The sequence below is a fragment of the Barbus barbus genome (genome assembly GCF_936440315.1).
Source record: "Barbus barbus genome assembly, chromosome: 20".
Classification (NCBI taxonomy): Eukaryota; Metazoa; Chordata; class Actinopteri; order Cypriniformes; family Cyprinidae; genus Barbus; species Barbus barbus.
The window spans coordinates 11,266,177-11,281,913 of record NC_136748.1 but is presented as its reverse complement, the minus strand read 5'-3'; the positions used below and the strand labels follow the sequence as shown (position 1 = coordinate 11,281,913).

Genomic DNA, 15,737 nt, shown 5'->3' with positions numbered 1-15,737 from the left:
GCTATGGTAGTAGTTTTAGTGAATTATGACTTCAAAAAAATGTAACAAATGTATCGCATGCCATCAAAAGACTATATACAGTGCATGAGTTGTATGGAAACTTATGATGCTTTTTAAAATGATTAAAGCTTGACAGCTGCCCTAATTTTACTATATACTTTCATTTCATGAAAATGATCAGCTTCAACATTCTACTTAACATCTCCTTTTGATGCTCATCGTATAGAAAGTCATACAGGTTTGGAAAGACATGAGTGTGAGTAAATGATTACAGCATTTTCAATTTTGAATGAACTCTTCCTTTCATTAAAACGGTGACCTCGCTAATGCCTTCAATGTTTTTGACACTTTCTATCTTTACATGACAATCACTTTTACAAAGTTCTTTTTTATACTCCGCTGATTATAATGGTTATGCTTGATATCATTTATTGTTATTATCATTACTGTTACTATTAGCTTTGTACTGTTTTATTATAATGTTGTTTTTTCGGTAGAGGGAAGGGGTGCAGTTCTTTTTCTCATTTGACTTTGTTTTAGACATTTGCTACCTGTGTTTAAGTGAAGATGGCATATATTTGCTGAAAGTGTGATTATAAAATCACACTGTAAGTGCAATAGCAATAGTGGGAATTTGGAGTTCCCTCCCACTCCAATTTTTTTTTTTAGCATCTTTGAACAAAAGTATTAGATAATCAACTTAGTGTAAGAACAAATGTGAGATGTGATGGTTGGTGAGTTTAAGGGCAGTTGCGAGCAGCTCGGATTTCTTTCTCTCTACTGGCCAAACACTTAAGCACTTGGCTTTGTCTCCATGGCAACAGAGTCTTCTTTTAAAGGATAGGCACACGGGGGATTCACAGCCAACAGTAACGGCTCCAATTATTGCTGACAACACAGAAGTCTTCTATGCAGCGTGTGTGTGTGTGCGTGCGTGCGAATGCATGTGTGTTTGTTTATTTGCATGGGTGTGCATGCGTGGTTGTGTGTAGTTCATGCACCAATATTCAAAACGGTTTCAAACTCAAAGCCAAGTGAGAAAAAGAAGCTTCATAGACTATTTAATGTCTTTTTATATATATATATATATATATATATATATACTTGTTAATATATGTGAAAAGACTGATTTGCTCTAATATGAAGATACGGGCATTTGTCAGTGATTTAGCCAAGCTTTTTGTTATTCTTGTTATGAATATTGAAATTAATTTGGAGAATGTCGTAAGAGTGCACCTCCCGTTTCTGTCTTTCATTCAGCCAAGGGAAATTCTTCTGTAGAGGAATATAAAATATGAAAAAGGCTTCTAAAACTGTATGCACACTTTCTATGCTGTTTTCATAGGGGCTTGTACACTAATGATGGCTGTGGAAAGAACTGAAGTGCTTTTTACTACAGTATAACTTATTGTGTTTCAGTTGTGTTTTTATCATGTGTTTTAGAATAATAAATAAGGAAAAAACACAAACATGACCATATTTGTAACAGTATTTGGGGAGGATGAGTGTTTTAATTGCTCAAATGATGGCAAGAGGAACAATAAAAAAATTTAAAATATTAAAATATTTATTTCATAAGTTGTATGGTCCACATGGTGGCATTGTCTACAGTATTTTTTACACTAGAAAAGCTACAGTGATATGAAAATCTGTAAGTTAGAAATCTTATAAATATATTAAAATGTGTTAAAATCGTTGGGAATTAAAATAATTTCTTAACAGAAATAAGCAAGAGTGATTTTTATTTGATTTATTTGACTAATTTTACAAACCAAATGATAACCAGACTTTAATGATGTGGCCTAAACAAGCATTTGACGGTTTTTATTTTTATTAAATGTAAAACGGCACAGATGTTAATTTTCAACTAAAAACTGACATTCAAGGGTCAACGCATCAAAATCAGATCAAACTCAAGACAAAAATGAATAGAGTACAGAAACATTAAATAAAATCAAGCGGACAAACTAATAAATAAAAGAAAAAGAAACACGAGGGGGACGCTTTTCTGTTACAAATTGCGTAATACAACAAAATGAACATAGCATTTTCTTGCTTTTTGACTTCATTTTTGTAAAGGCTTAATTTATATAACAAGCAGAGGAGGGGACCACACTTAAGCAATCTACAGTACAGATATGTATACAACATTTGACCAATGTTATAATGCTAGTAATCAAATAAAACGAAATGGTCAACATTTATTTATTTTTCCTGCCATTGGGTGGCGCCAACATCTGCCAAATAATCGTGAGCTCTTGCAATGCAGTTATGTTTCTGTTTTTAGCATCCATGCAGATGGGAACTAATTTTCTCCAGAACTTTCAGATAAACAAATAAAGATTCATCTAGCTAAATATGTGCAAACAATTCAGAGTAACACTAACATATGTTATTTTACGCATTCAAATGAAAGGCTAGGCCTGCGTTTCAGAGTTGTATTTAGCTATGAACGCATATGCAAACTACAAATGTCAGAACAAAACTAACTTCAAAACATCAAAACTAAACGATCATTGTTGAGAGCATGTAAACGCCACCTGCACACCGAGCAGATCCACCAGATCACACATCTACCACGTACTGTGGTCTGTTGATGAAGTGATGAGAAGTGTGACTGTTGCTGTGGATTCAGGGCTGTTGTATTTCAAAGTAAGCAGCAGGGGATTTTGGGAGAGACAGACGAGGTGGTTTCGTGCACATTCTCACTTGGAAGAGATGCTGAGATAAAATGGCAAACATGATTTTTTTTTACAGTCTTAGACAACATATGGAAGCAATCAGAGATCAGAGGGGATCTGTTTTGTCTTGTAGAAGGACACACAAAGGACTGCGTTTGCACAATCTGCAATGCAAACTTCAGTAGAGTGTGTTTGGAGGAAATTCCACCGGGCCGTTTGTAACAGATGTGATAGGTTTAGTTCATTCATCAATGGAAAGCCAACGAATCATGAGCCCCGTTGGTTGGGCCTGATGTCCCTGTGGGCGATGGGAGCAGCAATACAGGAGAGATGTTTACAGGTTTAAGATTTAGTGGCCCTGTGATTTACTGTAAAGTTGTGGAATCACGTTTGAAATGTGTGCGTTATATAAAGAACTTGATACAGATTCACTTAACAGATGGTCGACTGGGTGAACCTCACGAAAATGTGTTCAGGTCACATTTCAGACTAAAATCAGAAAGAAAAAACATTAAGATTTATTTATAACCATTTAGATTGATTGACTGATTGATCGATTTACGACTTTTTATTTGATTTTTTAAATAAAAATATTTTAATTTATTTTCTTGCTATATATATTTTTTTATAGAAATCAGACTATATTAAAGTACAACAAATACACAATGCTTTAATGCATAAATAATATAATAATAATGTTCTCTTTGCACCGGATACCATCATGTTTTATCACCTTCTTAATAGACACACTGTGTAAAAGACAATGGGCGGCCTGCAGTGGAGCAGTTCTGACTTTCTCTGGTTTCTGTAATATACATATTACGTAACAGAGTTTTCTATATAGATACACCAAACTGTGTAGCATATGCCAGATCATACTGTATCCCACAATGCAATGCACTTGAATCGATCTCTTCCAGTCTACTGGATCCTTTTCACAGACTGTGATGACACATTTTAAGTTTTTTTTTTTCATTTAAAAAAATATAATGTACATTTATAACACTGTGCTTTGTGTTTTATTATCTTGGCATTAAACTCCAGAAAACTAGTTAATGCTGCTGCATGTGTGTTTATAACACAACAGCTGGGGGAGTGACAGGAAATTTGACTCTTAAATTTCTCTCTTATGACCAACATAATCAATCCGCCGAAAGTCCTAAAAATATTTTTTTTTCTCTTGATGAACATGAAAATGCAAAAACTACATTTGTCGTATTTTCCGTTCACCACTATAGACGTTTAACAAATATCACCCTCGAAATATGAAAGAGTCCATGACAACCGCAATTTTTAACAGCTCTTTTCACTTATTCACCAAACTGCCAAAAGTTAAGATATTTTTTACACAAAATTCAATTTAAATGCAAAATAACGTAACAGTAGGCAGCTTCGATTTGTAACAGTATTAGTATTTACAGATTTTTCAATTATATTTATCATTTTATTTTAATTGTGATTTAATAATAATCAAACATATTTATTTTCCTAAAAGGCAGTTTTTTTTCTTTGTAAGAATTAGATTTATTATAAAGGCCATATACATATACTATAATTTCTGTAAACATAAACCAAACCCCAGGGAAAGCAAGAACTGAACTACAAAAAAAGTAACTGTGAAAGTGTCTGGAAAATACATAAATGTAAATGTAAGGTCAATATAATAATTTGTTGGATTTAAGATTTATTTTGCTAGACAATGTTTAATTTAGTTTACATACTATAAATAAAGACAACTTCAAAAGTTATGAATATTTATTGTGTTATGTAGCAGCCTGTTATGTACTAAAATTATTAAAAGCCACAGTAATCAAACTGAACAAAACAAGTTTAAACTGAAAACCATGATTTTCATTCAGACCAATATAAAAATGCACTCTGAATAAATGACACGGTTGTTTCACGACTACAATTTTGTTTAAAAATAAACAGCAGTGTATAGGCTACTGTGCTGTATTCTAGAGGTATCCTATTTCAAACATAGCCAAGCACTGCATGGATATTATCACATCCGGCCTCTGGGATTTAGCAGGAAGCCACCCTGCTCGCTAATCAACACAGTAACAGAGACAGATGTGCAGCCGCTCACTCCTTGCAGGTGCTCGGAGCTCCGTTCGGCCGTCTTCCTGTCTCTCACTCCATTCTTATTAGCACACACGGACTTTCTCATTAAACATGATGAGAAATGTGCAGCTCATCACAGCAGATTGCTTCCAGCCTTGCTTTGCTGTTTGTGAGGACAGACCAGTGAGTGAGTGAGGGTGGATAGAATGAGATGGGACCAACGGGACAGAAAATTTAATTCAACAAATATTACATACTGCCAAAAGAGATGAGGACCAGATTCAATGGCAAACCACAGCTTCTCCCTCATGTCACATTCTGGCAGGGCTATTTACTATGAATAGAACTCTGTTGCACTCTCTTGGACAAATTTATGCACTTGAAAGATTTATTTGGAGAACTTCATGGAAAATTCATTCCATGTTTAATGAAGTACTGCTTTTGTTTCAGCTTCTCGGAGCTCTGCACAATGAAAATAATCACAATAATAATTCAGGCCTTGAATCATTACTATCAGTGATTAAGATTTAACTGCATGACCTCACGATCCCTACATATATTTTGTTAACTTTCTTCATATCTTCATATAGGCTACTTTTTAATTAGTTGTGCTAACATCATTGCTATTGCTAACATCATTACTCAAACAAATATTAAACTTTGACATGATACTCACTCATGCGCCTTGTTGAGAAGAGGTTTGTTATTATTTTTACAATTAATCAGACTTGTGATTTTTGGCTAAAACAGCCAATATATTCAATATATTTACATGAGTGTAAGAGACTGGTCTCATGAAAATGCGTATCACCAACACGTTTCACTAGCATGTTTCTATTTGGCATGCTGTTTATATGCAGAAATGGACTTTGGCGTACATATAAAACAGAATTTTTGCGCATATGATACCTTTAAATTTTATAGCTGTCGGGATGGATTCCCCGGGAAACTGCATTCAGGCCTACTTCCGTCATTGGTTTAGTTTTAGTAGCTTAAAGACATATATTTCACGTTTTCATGTGATAAAAGTCATCCAAAATCCACTTTTTATTTGTTATTTATTCATTTTTTATTTTATACTACAACCATATGGTGCCTCAAACCATTAGATTAATCTGTGCAGAGCAGACCACCTTATTACAAATAGCCCACCATGTTCTGCAGCAAGTCACTTGGGAGTTTTATGCTTCAAGTTGTGCTACAAATCTTTTTAAATTGTCTAAGCAGGTTTCATTTTCTTACATGGAAAACCCTGTAACTGAAAAGACATTTGTAGGAAAAACTTTGTGAAAAGGTCCATTTGAGAAGCTTAAATGAAAATAAGCAGTGCAGTGGTAAAAATGTCATTTTTTAAAACAGAGCGGATAAGCTGGAACGGGCTGGAAATGGTATGTACCATTACTTGTACCATGTAGTTGGCTACAAACTTTATATGAATTCTGTAACTCAATGAGCATCTTAAACACACATAAAACTACTGTGTTATTCTTGGGCAAATGTAATAATCCCCTTTGGTCCGTAGCATTGTATCACTTGCCCATTTAACGTCAGCGGGAGCTTGACAAATATCCTGTCATAAAACCGTTGAAGGAAAGTGTACTGGCCTTTGCAACTCTGCGGAGTGAAGAAAGTGAGAGACTGATACCCTTTACCACTTTAAACAAAGAGGACGAGGCCATGCAAATTTAGATTGCTTGGCAGTTTCTGTATTTGAGTATGTTTACCCAAGTTCATCACTGGTGCAAGATCCACAGAAGTTTCAGTTCTGTTATTATTGCATCTTAAAATGACAAACAGCCTTGATTCAGTCAGAAATGTCCTTCCTGTGTGAGAAAGTTGCAAGCGTGGGGGGGTGGAAGCCATACAGCTGCGTGATCTCAATTATATTGCTATTAAAATAGTCGCATTTCATTATGTGTGTGCTCAGTACTTCTTTCTTTGAAAAATATTTTAAATAGCAAGCCGGGGAACAACCCTTTCTGTCTGTCTCATTCTCTCATTCCAGATCTCACCATGATAAAGGATCTTTGTTCAGGGGCAAATGCTAGAGACAGAGCCGGGCTGAGCGTTGGCCAAGTCACTGTTGGGTCTTGTTTGTGTCTGTTACGATAGTAACCGCTGTCCTCTGACCCGCCGGCAGCCATTCTGTGTTGGGTGGTGGGAAGGAGTTGAATGGGTGTAGGCAGGCACGCATGTCAAATAGACACAGAGTGGAAGTGACACTCCCTTTTGAATCAGTCACCTCGAAATGTATGTGGGATTCGGCACGTGTTCATTCTGGTATGTTACCATATAAGGGTATTCGAAATAAACTCTTTGACTCAATAGTTACCAATTAATCCCTCTGGCAGGTTATTTCCTAGTCTGCAGTTATTTGGAAGTGGTTGTGCTCTGAGGCATTACTCAAAATTAACGCTGCCTACTCATATCTGATTCATGCTTCTGAAATCTGGAACCATGCCAGAAATGGTTAGCTTTTCAGTATAAAGCTCAACATCTGTTGGCATCACCTTCTCTAAAAGTGGAAATTGTTCTTTTAAGGAGACATTTTGTTTCTTAGTGGGGCACAGGGTTTAAAATTAACACTCGCCAAGTGCCAAAAAAAAGCTTTTTTCTTCTCCACATGGAATATTTTTCACATTAACTCTAGTAACGTGCAGTGGCAAAGTGACATGATCCCATTCATTGCAATGGAGTTGTCGATTTCCAGCAACACAAGTGACATTGACTATTGGAGACAGGGTGTGTGTCTGAAATCGCATACTCTCTTGAGTACGTACTTATTTTGAATAAGTAATTACTTTGTGACCTCTGAAAAGTATATTCTATGTAGTATGAATGCAATGTGGACATACTACATTCACCATGTTGTCAATGTCATGTGACCTACCAGCATCAGTTGCATCACTATACTGCCATTCACAAATCCTCTCCCGTGGCTTTATGAGATAGTAAAGTGTCCATCGTATGCACACTTCAGAATCTTGCTGGAAGTAGTAAGTCATCCAGGTCATTTTTACCCTCTCTTTATGAATTCTGTGAATTTGGACATACTTCATTTGTCACATACTGGTTTCGCCTACTATTTAGTAGGGAAGTATGCAATTTTGGATGCAGCCAGGATGTAGACGTCTCCAGCGACACGACAGAGATGAAAAATGCTTTAATCAACTGCAGAGTGACTTTTGGAAGTGACAACCAATAGGAGTGAAGACTGTATCAGTGGAGCTCACATTACCCGTCTCGGTTACACTTTATTTTGATAGTCCACTTTAGACATTCTACTAACTACAAGGTATGCATTCACTAAGGTGAAAGCATACCTTGACTCTAGGGGTCAAACAACTAAAAATCAAGTCAGAAATCTTGGGGTGATTCTGGAGACAGACCTTAGTTTCAGTAGTCATGTCAAAGCAGTAATTAAATCAGCATACTATCATCTCAAAAACATTGCAAGAATTAGATGTTTTGTTTCCAGTCAAGACTTGGAGAAACTGGTTCATGCCTTTATCACCAGCAGGGTGGATTACTGTAATGGTCTCCTCACCGGCCTTCCCAAGAAGACCATTAGACAGCTGCAGCTCATCCAGAACGCTGCTGCCAGGATTCTGACTGGAACCAGAAAATCTGAGCATATCACACCAGTCCTCATGTCCGTACACTGGCTTCCAGTTACGTTTAGGATTGATTTTAAAGTACTTTTACTCATTTATAAATCACTCAATGGCCTAGGACCTAAATACATTGCAGATATGCTCACTGAATATAAACCTTACAGACCACTCAGATCATTAGGATCGAGTCAGTTAGAAATACCAAGGGTTCACACAAAACAAGGGGAGTCCGCTTTTAGCTATTATGCCGCCCACAGCTGGAACCAGCTTCCAGAAGAGATCAGATGTGCTAAAACATTAGCCACATTTAAATCCAGACTCAAAACTCATCTGTTTAGCTGTGCATTTGTTGAATGAGCACTGTGCTATATGTCCGAACTGATTGCACTTTGTATAATCATGTATGTATCATTTTGTTTTTATTGTTGTGATTATTATTTTTTTAATTCCTTGTTTTTATTATTATTTTTAATGACTATTTCACTTCCTTTTATGTAAAGCACTTTGAATTACCACTGTGTATGAACTGTGCTATATAAATAAACTTGCCTTGCCTTGCCTTAACTGTAAGTAACTTTCCACCTACATGTCAACAAACTCCCAATAATTTGCAACTACATGTTTACTAACTCTAATTAGGAATAAGATATTAAGCAGACACTCTAATGACTGGTAGTTGCAAAGTAACTTTGTTAAATTGGACTATCAAAACACCACCGCCTGATTGCAGGCAAAATAGGACAGAGAATTTATGGAGTGATTTCACTATTCTATATGATTTGTATACAGAATAACGAATGGAAATGAAACCGGTGGCAGTCACAGAGAGTTTGAATCATTAATTCTTGTTGATTACATGATGCAGTGAGCAGTTAAGCACTGATATAGTTCATATTAAAGCAGTATCCTCTGCATAGTGTTCATTATTACACACAAGAAAATGTCAGATGCGAGTGACATTTTGATATTTTTTTGCAGTATAAGTAAGTTTAAATTGTATCATAATAGATTGTTCATCTGATTAATGATTTATTCCATTAGCACTGCTGTAGTTTATATAACAACACTTTCCAACAACAGAATGGTACTCCTTTAGCAACAAGAAAACAAATCCCTAGTCAAATTAGAATCATTTCTTAGATTTAGCATCTATATATATATATATAATTTGTGATTTCATTTTCTAAAGATATTTCTAGACTTGCAGTCTACCAGTAACATTAGACCAGCAGCACTATAAATGTGTGGATGGGTCTCAAGACTTTAAAATGAACCAATAATATGATGCTATGTGCGACGCAATGATAGGGATAAAATGTTGTAAAAGGGGTCATAAAATGAGAAAGAAGTGTGAAGGACAAGCAGAGAGGGGTTTAAATTATACATTTAATGTATAGAATGTTCAGTTTAATTATAAAAGGGTCTTTGACTAGTGTCCCTAATGGAACGTCATTGTGTGCTATAGCAGACAACATTTTAAAATGGATTTAGATTACACAAATTAACACTTTCTATAACATTGCATGGTTTGGTCATTTTGTCTTTGGTTTAACAATATGTGACTAAAAATAGTGGCAAATAAACAAATCAAGCTCCTCTAAAACAAGCTTATAGAGTGTGTAAACCTGTAAATAGAAAAGAAAAATACAGTTAGTGCATGTCATCTACTGTAAGTGAAGGTAAATTGATTATTTTTATCTGGTGAATTCACTTGTGCAATGACCTATTTGAATGTGTGGCTCTCAGTGCCGCCACGTCCAAAACCTGAGGAAAAAAGAAAGAGAATTACTTATAATTATATATGACAGTCATTGTTGGTTTTGAATAGAAAACACAGCATTACCATTGACTATATGGCATGAAATTGAATGTTTTGACATAATTATTTGAAGTAACTTGCACTGAATGTGTTATCTTAGCAGGCAATCTGTTTAGCATGCTAACTGAAAACACTATATACGCAGTCAAAAATATGTGTAACATTGATGCAAAATTCAATTATATAACAGCTGACAGTAAGATATTTAGATGAAGTGCCACTGGATAATTAAGAAATTGATGAGTGAGAAACCCATTTTCTAGTGGTCAAGTACTGTCCCACAACAGTCAGTCTATGCGTTTATGAGCTGAAGCAATAATCTATGCCATGTGGTGGTCTGGTTGAACAGCAACCCTACAAAAACAGAGCTGTTGACACATTGGAGAAACTTTACCTTTGGGTCCAAAGAGTGCTGCGTAGCATGGGTTGTTACAATAGGGCTTTCCCTCATGCTGTGGGGTGAAACACATTAGTCAGTATGCAGTACATTAATGGACTTGAACAGGGGCTATTATGCAAGACCTTCCTCAAGATATATTACTCTGATAGACTAACCCCCTGAAGTGTTTATGTAAGGTAAAAATATGCCAAAAGTTAACTGGACTCTTTTAAGTCTGCCTGGTAAATTAATCTGTGGTCTGTCCCAGTAAGAGGTTGGCAGGCCGTGTGTATTTCTGTGACTCACCTCTGCATGTGAGCCAGCCGACAGGGTCTTGTTGCATTTCTCACACTTCAAACAGGGTCTATGCCAGTCTTTGCCAAGTGACGACACTCTCTCAGCTGAAACATCAATGATAATTATCATTAATTCAAATAGATATGAAAACCACATATAAATATGCCAACATGGATTGATTAATGCAGAATTGCAGTGCACATTATTCACAAAATTCCCCGATTATTTATTCATTTTTAATGCATTTTTGTCAATTATTAGCCACAATATTTCAATATTAATAAAAAATTTAAAGGCACAGTTCACCTTATTTTATCTTCAATTAATTACCCTCATGTTGTTCAGAATCTAACTTTTTTCAGTTGAACACAAAAAAATGTGCTTTGAATTTTAAAAAATGACTTTTTTCCCTCCACTATATTTAACGAAAATGAAGTTCAATGCTGTTTTGGACCCCACTGACTTTCATTGTATGAACAAAAATAGTTCTTCAAAATATCTTCTTTTGCATTTTGAAGGAAGAAAGAAAGTCATGCAGGTTTGGAACAACTAAATAATGACTAAATAATGACCAACTTAAATTTGACATTTTGGGGTGAACTATCTCTTTAAATATTTTAATAAGTATTCTTAAATACATATAAGAACTTGTGTAGTGAGAAAAGGAGCCTAATTCAACACATTTTACTATGATTAAAGCATTTAGCTGATTTGCTCCAAAAAATCAATGCGGAAAGTGGCTAAAAAGAAACATTTAGTTCCATCTGGGCCTGTTTATAACCTCATAGACAACTTGGAACCTAAAGGATCACTCATTAGCCGTTAAGTTGTTTTCATAAAAGAGTCAGAGCGATACAAAGTCAATCATGCATGGGAAAATGAGCTGATTTTCAGCCATTATGTAGTTAATTAAAGCCATGATGAACTTTTCATGTCAACAAAATCTCAAGTCTGGCAGACTGCCTCTACAGTCCAGCATGCTGCAAATCTTTTCAGATCATTGTGTTCTAGATAAAGTCATGACAGCGAGAACATGGGTGGGTGTGGACGCTACATGCAGGACACTCCCAAAGGAATTCATCCCTCCCTTCCCTTGTAAAAGGGCCATAAAGAAGTCTTTATCTACAGCTCTCAGCAGAAAGATTTGTCCAAACAACCCTCATGATGAACATCATAAAAGAAGTGGGAAGGGAAGACAAAGTCATGCATGCTCGGGCGTCTCCAGTAGGGGAGGTACTTTTTACGAGGGAGTTTTTGGGCAAGCGTCTACATCTCATGGACGCCAAAGACTGTCTGAAAGCATGACCACTATAAAAGATGTCAGATTTATGGCTCCAAGAGAAGATTCGTTTGAGCTTTTTGGCATGCAGAAAGCAAAGGATGGACAAAGGGCAGATTAACACTTCCCATCTGTGACGTAAATCTGAAAAATGTGATGAGATGTTAGCAAAGACCCCAGACACCAAATAATGCTTCATCTTTTATCTAGTAAGCAGAGCGTTGAAGGATAGCACATACACTACATTATTCCCATAGTTATGGACTACTCTGAACTGCTATAATTGCTTACAACAGCTGTAATAAGAGTCATACTCATCCCAGCTCAGGCAGTTAGTCATGCCACACTACGGTGGATGACACAGGAAGCTCTTTTGTTTAGTACTAGACTGTGAACATATGATCCAGACATGCTGGGAGAGTTGGATGCCAAATCAATAGTCCATGTGAGAAAGAACATTTTGAAAGGACAAACAAGGCAGAAAGGAATCACTAGAATGGGTTTGGGCTCTTGCAATGCTGCCAAGAAATAGTTTGGTTATCTGAGCCACACCTAAGACAATAATTACTTAACTTCCCTCAGCCAAATACACAGAGGACACACTAATCTCTCTCTCTTAATGGCCTTTATCATTACAAAATATCTTTGACTGGGTGTAAAATCTACAACAGAGATTTGTAATCGGTAGCTGATTTATTCTACATAGCATGTTTTTTGCCCCATAAAATTGCAAAGAGTAAGTTTATGTATATGTGTGTGTGTGTGTGTACATAATGTTAACATTAATATTATAACTATGCAAAATTTTCTTTTAAAACATTACTTTGTTAGTTTGAGCATCTCAACAGAGCAATGCTGAATATTGAACCAATGGTGTAAGTTTGGGGCGGGACTATCTGTTCGACTGACCAATAGAAGATTGGGAGAAGTTTTTTGGAAACATGTTTGAAATGGTAATTATTTTGGCAGATCAGTCCGATGATGATAGAAACTACACAATGTACTTTTACATCTGTTTAAGCTTAAAAGGAATTACAAATAAGAACATCCACTCTCTATTTGCGGTTATGGCAAAGCCAATTTTGATTTTGCCATGATCTAATCTCTATCTTATATCTTCACTGTGGATTTTTTTTCTCTTTCCATCTCTGAGGGGCTGCGGTTGTTAGATTGTTTCCATTCGAACATTAAATAAGACCAGCACCGGGCACGTGAGGCAATTTTGCATGATGGAAAAGATACAGGCTTAGAGAAGCACTATAACAGCAAAAGCAGAATGAGTCATGGTGTGAGATGCTTGGAATCTTTATTGTTATTTCAGAAGAAATGTTCATATACACTGTAAAAAAAGAAGAAAAAGTTGAGCCAACTTAAAATTTTAAGCTTCAGCAGATAAGTTGAGAAAACTCAAAAATCTGCTGAAGCTGCCTTAAAATTTTAAGTTGGCACTGCTTTCTTTTTTTTTTTTTTTACAGTGTAATTTTACATACTGAGAAGATATGATATTCAAAAATGTTGAGTGCTATACATTAAAAGACAGCCTTTGTGTTTCAAAGTATCGTAAAGAGTCTAACTCTACCGCTTGATGATAGAAACCTGCCAAAACTGCCTGGCATGTTTATATTGGCAAATAATATACAGCAAATTAGCAAAGAAGAAAAAAGAGTGGTGGAATAGACTTACAGTAAAGAGAAAGGCTCAAAGGAGATGCTTATGAATGAATTAGGCTCTGCTCAAAAACTCAATGAAACTTAAAAAATGTACACATATTAATTTTTATTTTCCATACATATTTACCAGTTTCTCTGTTTGAATATGAGCCAAACAGCAAAGTTATTTAAAGACACATCTTGTCTTGTTGCCTTCATGGTACTGAAAATATTTAAATCGTTTAGTACACAATGAAAACAGGTTACTTTACATTATCATTTGCATTATTAGTCACTGCTGTACTGCCCCATCTGCTATTTATGTTCTTATTGTTTCTTTATTATTCTAAATATTATTAATCATGTTAATTACACATTTATAGTATGATATAGGCCTATATTTTTTGGTTTTTCTAAGCAAACATAAGCTTTAGTCTAACCACTCTAAACCCAACAATGAAATTCTCCATTAAGTCTAAAAACCTTAGTGCAAACGTGTTTTCTATAATATGTTGTATTTTTGTTAACTTGCTGCAAGTGTTTTCTTGCTGCAAATGCTTGCCTGCACAAGTTATGTGTAAAATCTGTTTTGCAACAGGAAATAAGCTCACATGCATTAGTTGAAGCTTCCTTCCTGGTTATTCCCTCGTGCTGTTGCTTATTCAAACCAGTTTATATTAGTTACATCGAAGTATTAATAAATTGTATAACAGCATAATAGTGTACTTTGACTTTCTTTTCGTTCTTTAACTATTTGTTAAAAGTAGCATGTATGTAAATATAAATATTTTACATGAGTACTTACCAAAGTAAACTTCCTTTTCGCACTTGGGGCATTTAGGCATGTTTGCGGTGATTTAGTTCCTCGGAGGAGAAAGTCCTGCTTGAAGAAAGTTGAGATGGAGAGCAGCAACGGTCCACCTGCACACAGCCACGCCTTTGGTTTGCGCTCATACACTCCGCAGCCTTATTTATAGTACTGTGGAAATAGTTTGCACACGGTGATGGGAAGAGAGAGAGAGAGAGAGAGAGGGTGCGCGCACACGAGAACGCGCCTTACTTCATTATACTTATGCTCATTTTCTGCGGTTTTTCAGTTTTGTATTCTGGCTTTTTAATTGGTTTACAGACACTGGAAGCTCATTGTTTGTGTAAATAATCTTTTGCACTAGATGCAGGTTGAGTTCTGCTTGTTTGAAAGGGATAGAAATCTGATCCTGTACTCGGTACAAACTCATTCACAGATCAAAGACGCTGGTCATCACTGCTTTGTGTTTTTAAAATGAGAGTTTGTTTTCAGACACAGAGCAGTGGACCTGAACCCAGCTGGTTTATTATTCACTCTTTTACAATTATGAATATGAATCTGGCGCAGTGCACATACCTAGAGAACTTTGTGTAGGTCTTTGAGTGACTTATTTGTGTGTGGATGTTGTAAAGATCTCTGTGTATTTACGTTTAGTAAACAGCATCAGTATTTGACATCAAACATTTCCTGAGAGTATAGCTGTGTCTCAGCCCAACCCTTGGATTGACAAATGCACCATGGCAACTGCTCAACATGTTTTCAAGTGTAGTGAAATACATCACTGATGTATGCAAACACACACACACACACACACACACACACACCGTATCCCCAGAAAACTTTCTGCTATTTTTGATTTTCAAAACACCTAAAACCAAAAAATGGGGCCTCATAACATAGAGAATACTAGGTACACACACACAGATATTGATTTTATTTTATGGCTGTTTAACCGGGTAATTTTTTATTCAGTACATTACACCTTTGTCCAGATTTAATCATTGATTTACACACACACACACACACACACACACACACACACACACATGCAATGACTTCACTCCTGTTCTATGATGTTCTCAGTTTCTAAATTTAGATGTGTTTGCTTATATGCAATTGTCTAAAATATCAGAACATTATGATCTGT

At 35.9% G+C, this 15,737-nt stretch overlaps 1 protein-coding gene across 1 annotated transcript; it reads right to left on the bottom strand.

Moving 5' to 3' along the window:
• Window positions 1-9,184: 9,184 nt before the first annotated feature.
• On the bottom strand, window positions 9,185-14,983 carry LOC306885987 (cysteine-rich protein 1). The gene is made up of 5 exons (XM_079442829.1): window positions 14,588-14,983; window positions 10,864-10,958; window positions 10,573-10,630; window positions 10,083-10,123; window positions 9,185-9,984 (listed from the first exon to the last, which is right to left on the bottom strand). The coding sequence occupies exons 1-4, from the start codon at window positions 14,625-14,627 to the stop codon at window positions 10,083-10,085; spliced, it is 234 nt and encodes a 77-aa protein (XP_079298955.1). The 5' UTR covers window positions 14,628-14,983; the 3' UTR covers window positions 9,185-9,984.
• Window positions 14,984-15,737: the final 754 nt, after the last annotated feature.

Excerpts from the sequence above, each read along its gene's own strand:
- LOC306885987 (XM_079442829.1), bottom strand. The coding sequence starts at position 14,627 with ATGCCTAAATGCCCCAAGTGCGAAAAGGAAGTTTACTTTG. Across the intron at positions 10,959-14,587 it reads CGAAAAGGAAGTTTACTTTG|CTGAGAGAGTGTCGTCACTT; the intron begins GTAAGTACTCAT and ends TTGATGTTTCAG. Across the intron at positions 10,124-10,572 it reads AGCACTCTTTGGACCCAAAG|GTTTTGGACGTGGCGGCACT; the intron begins GTAAAGTTTCTC and ends TTTTTTCCTCAG.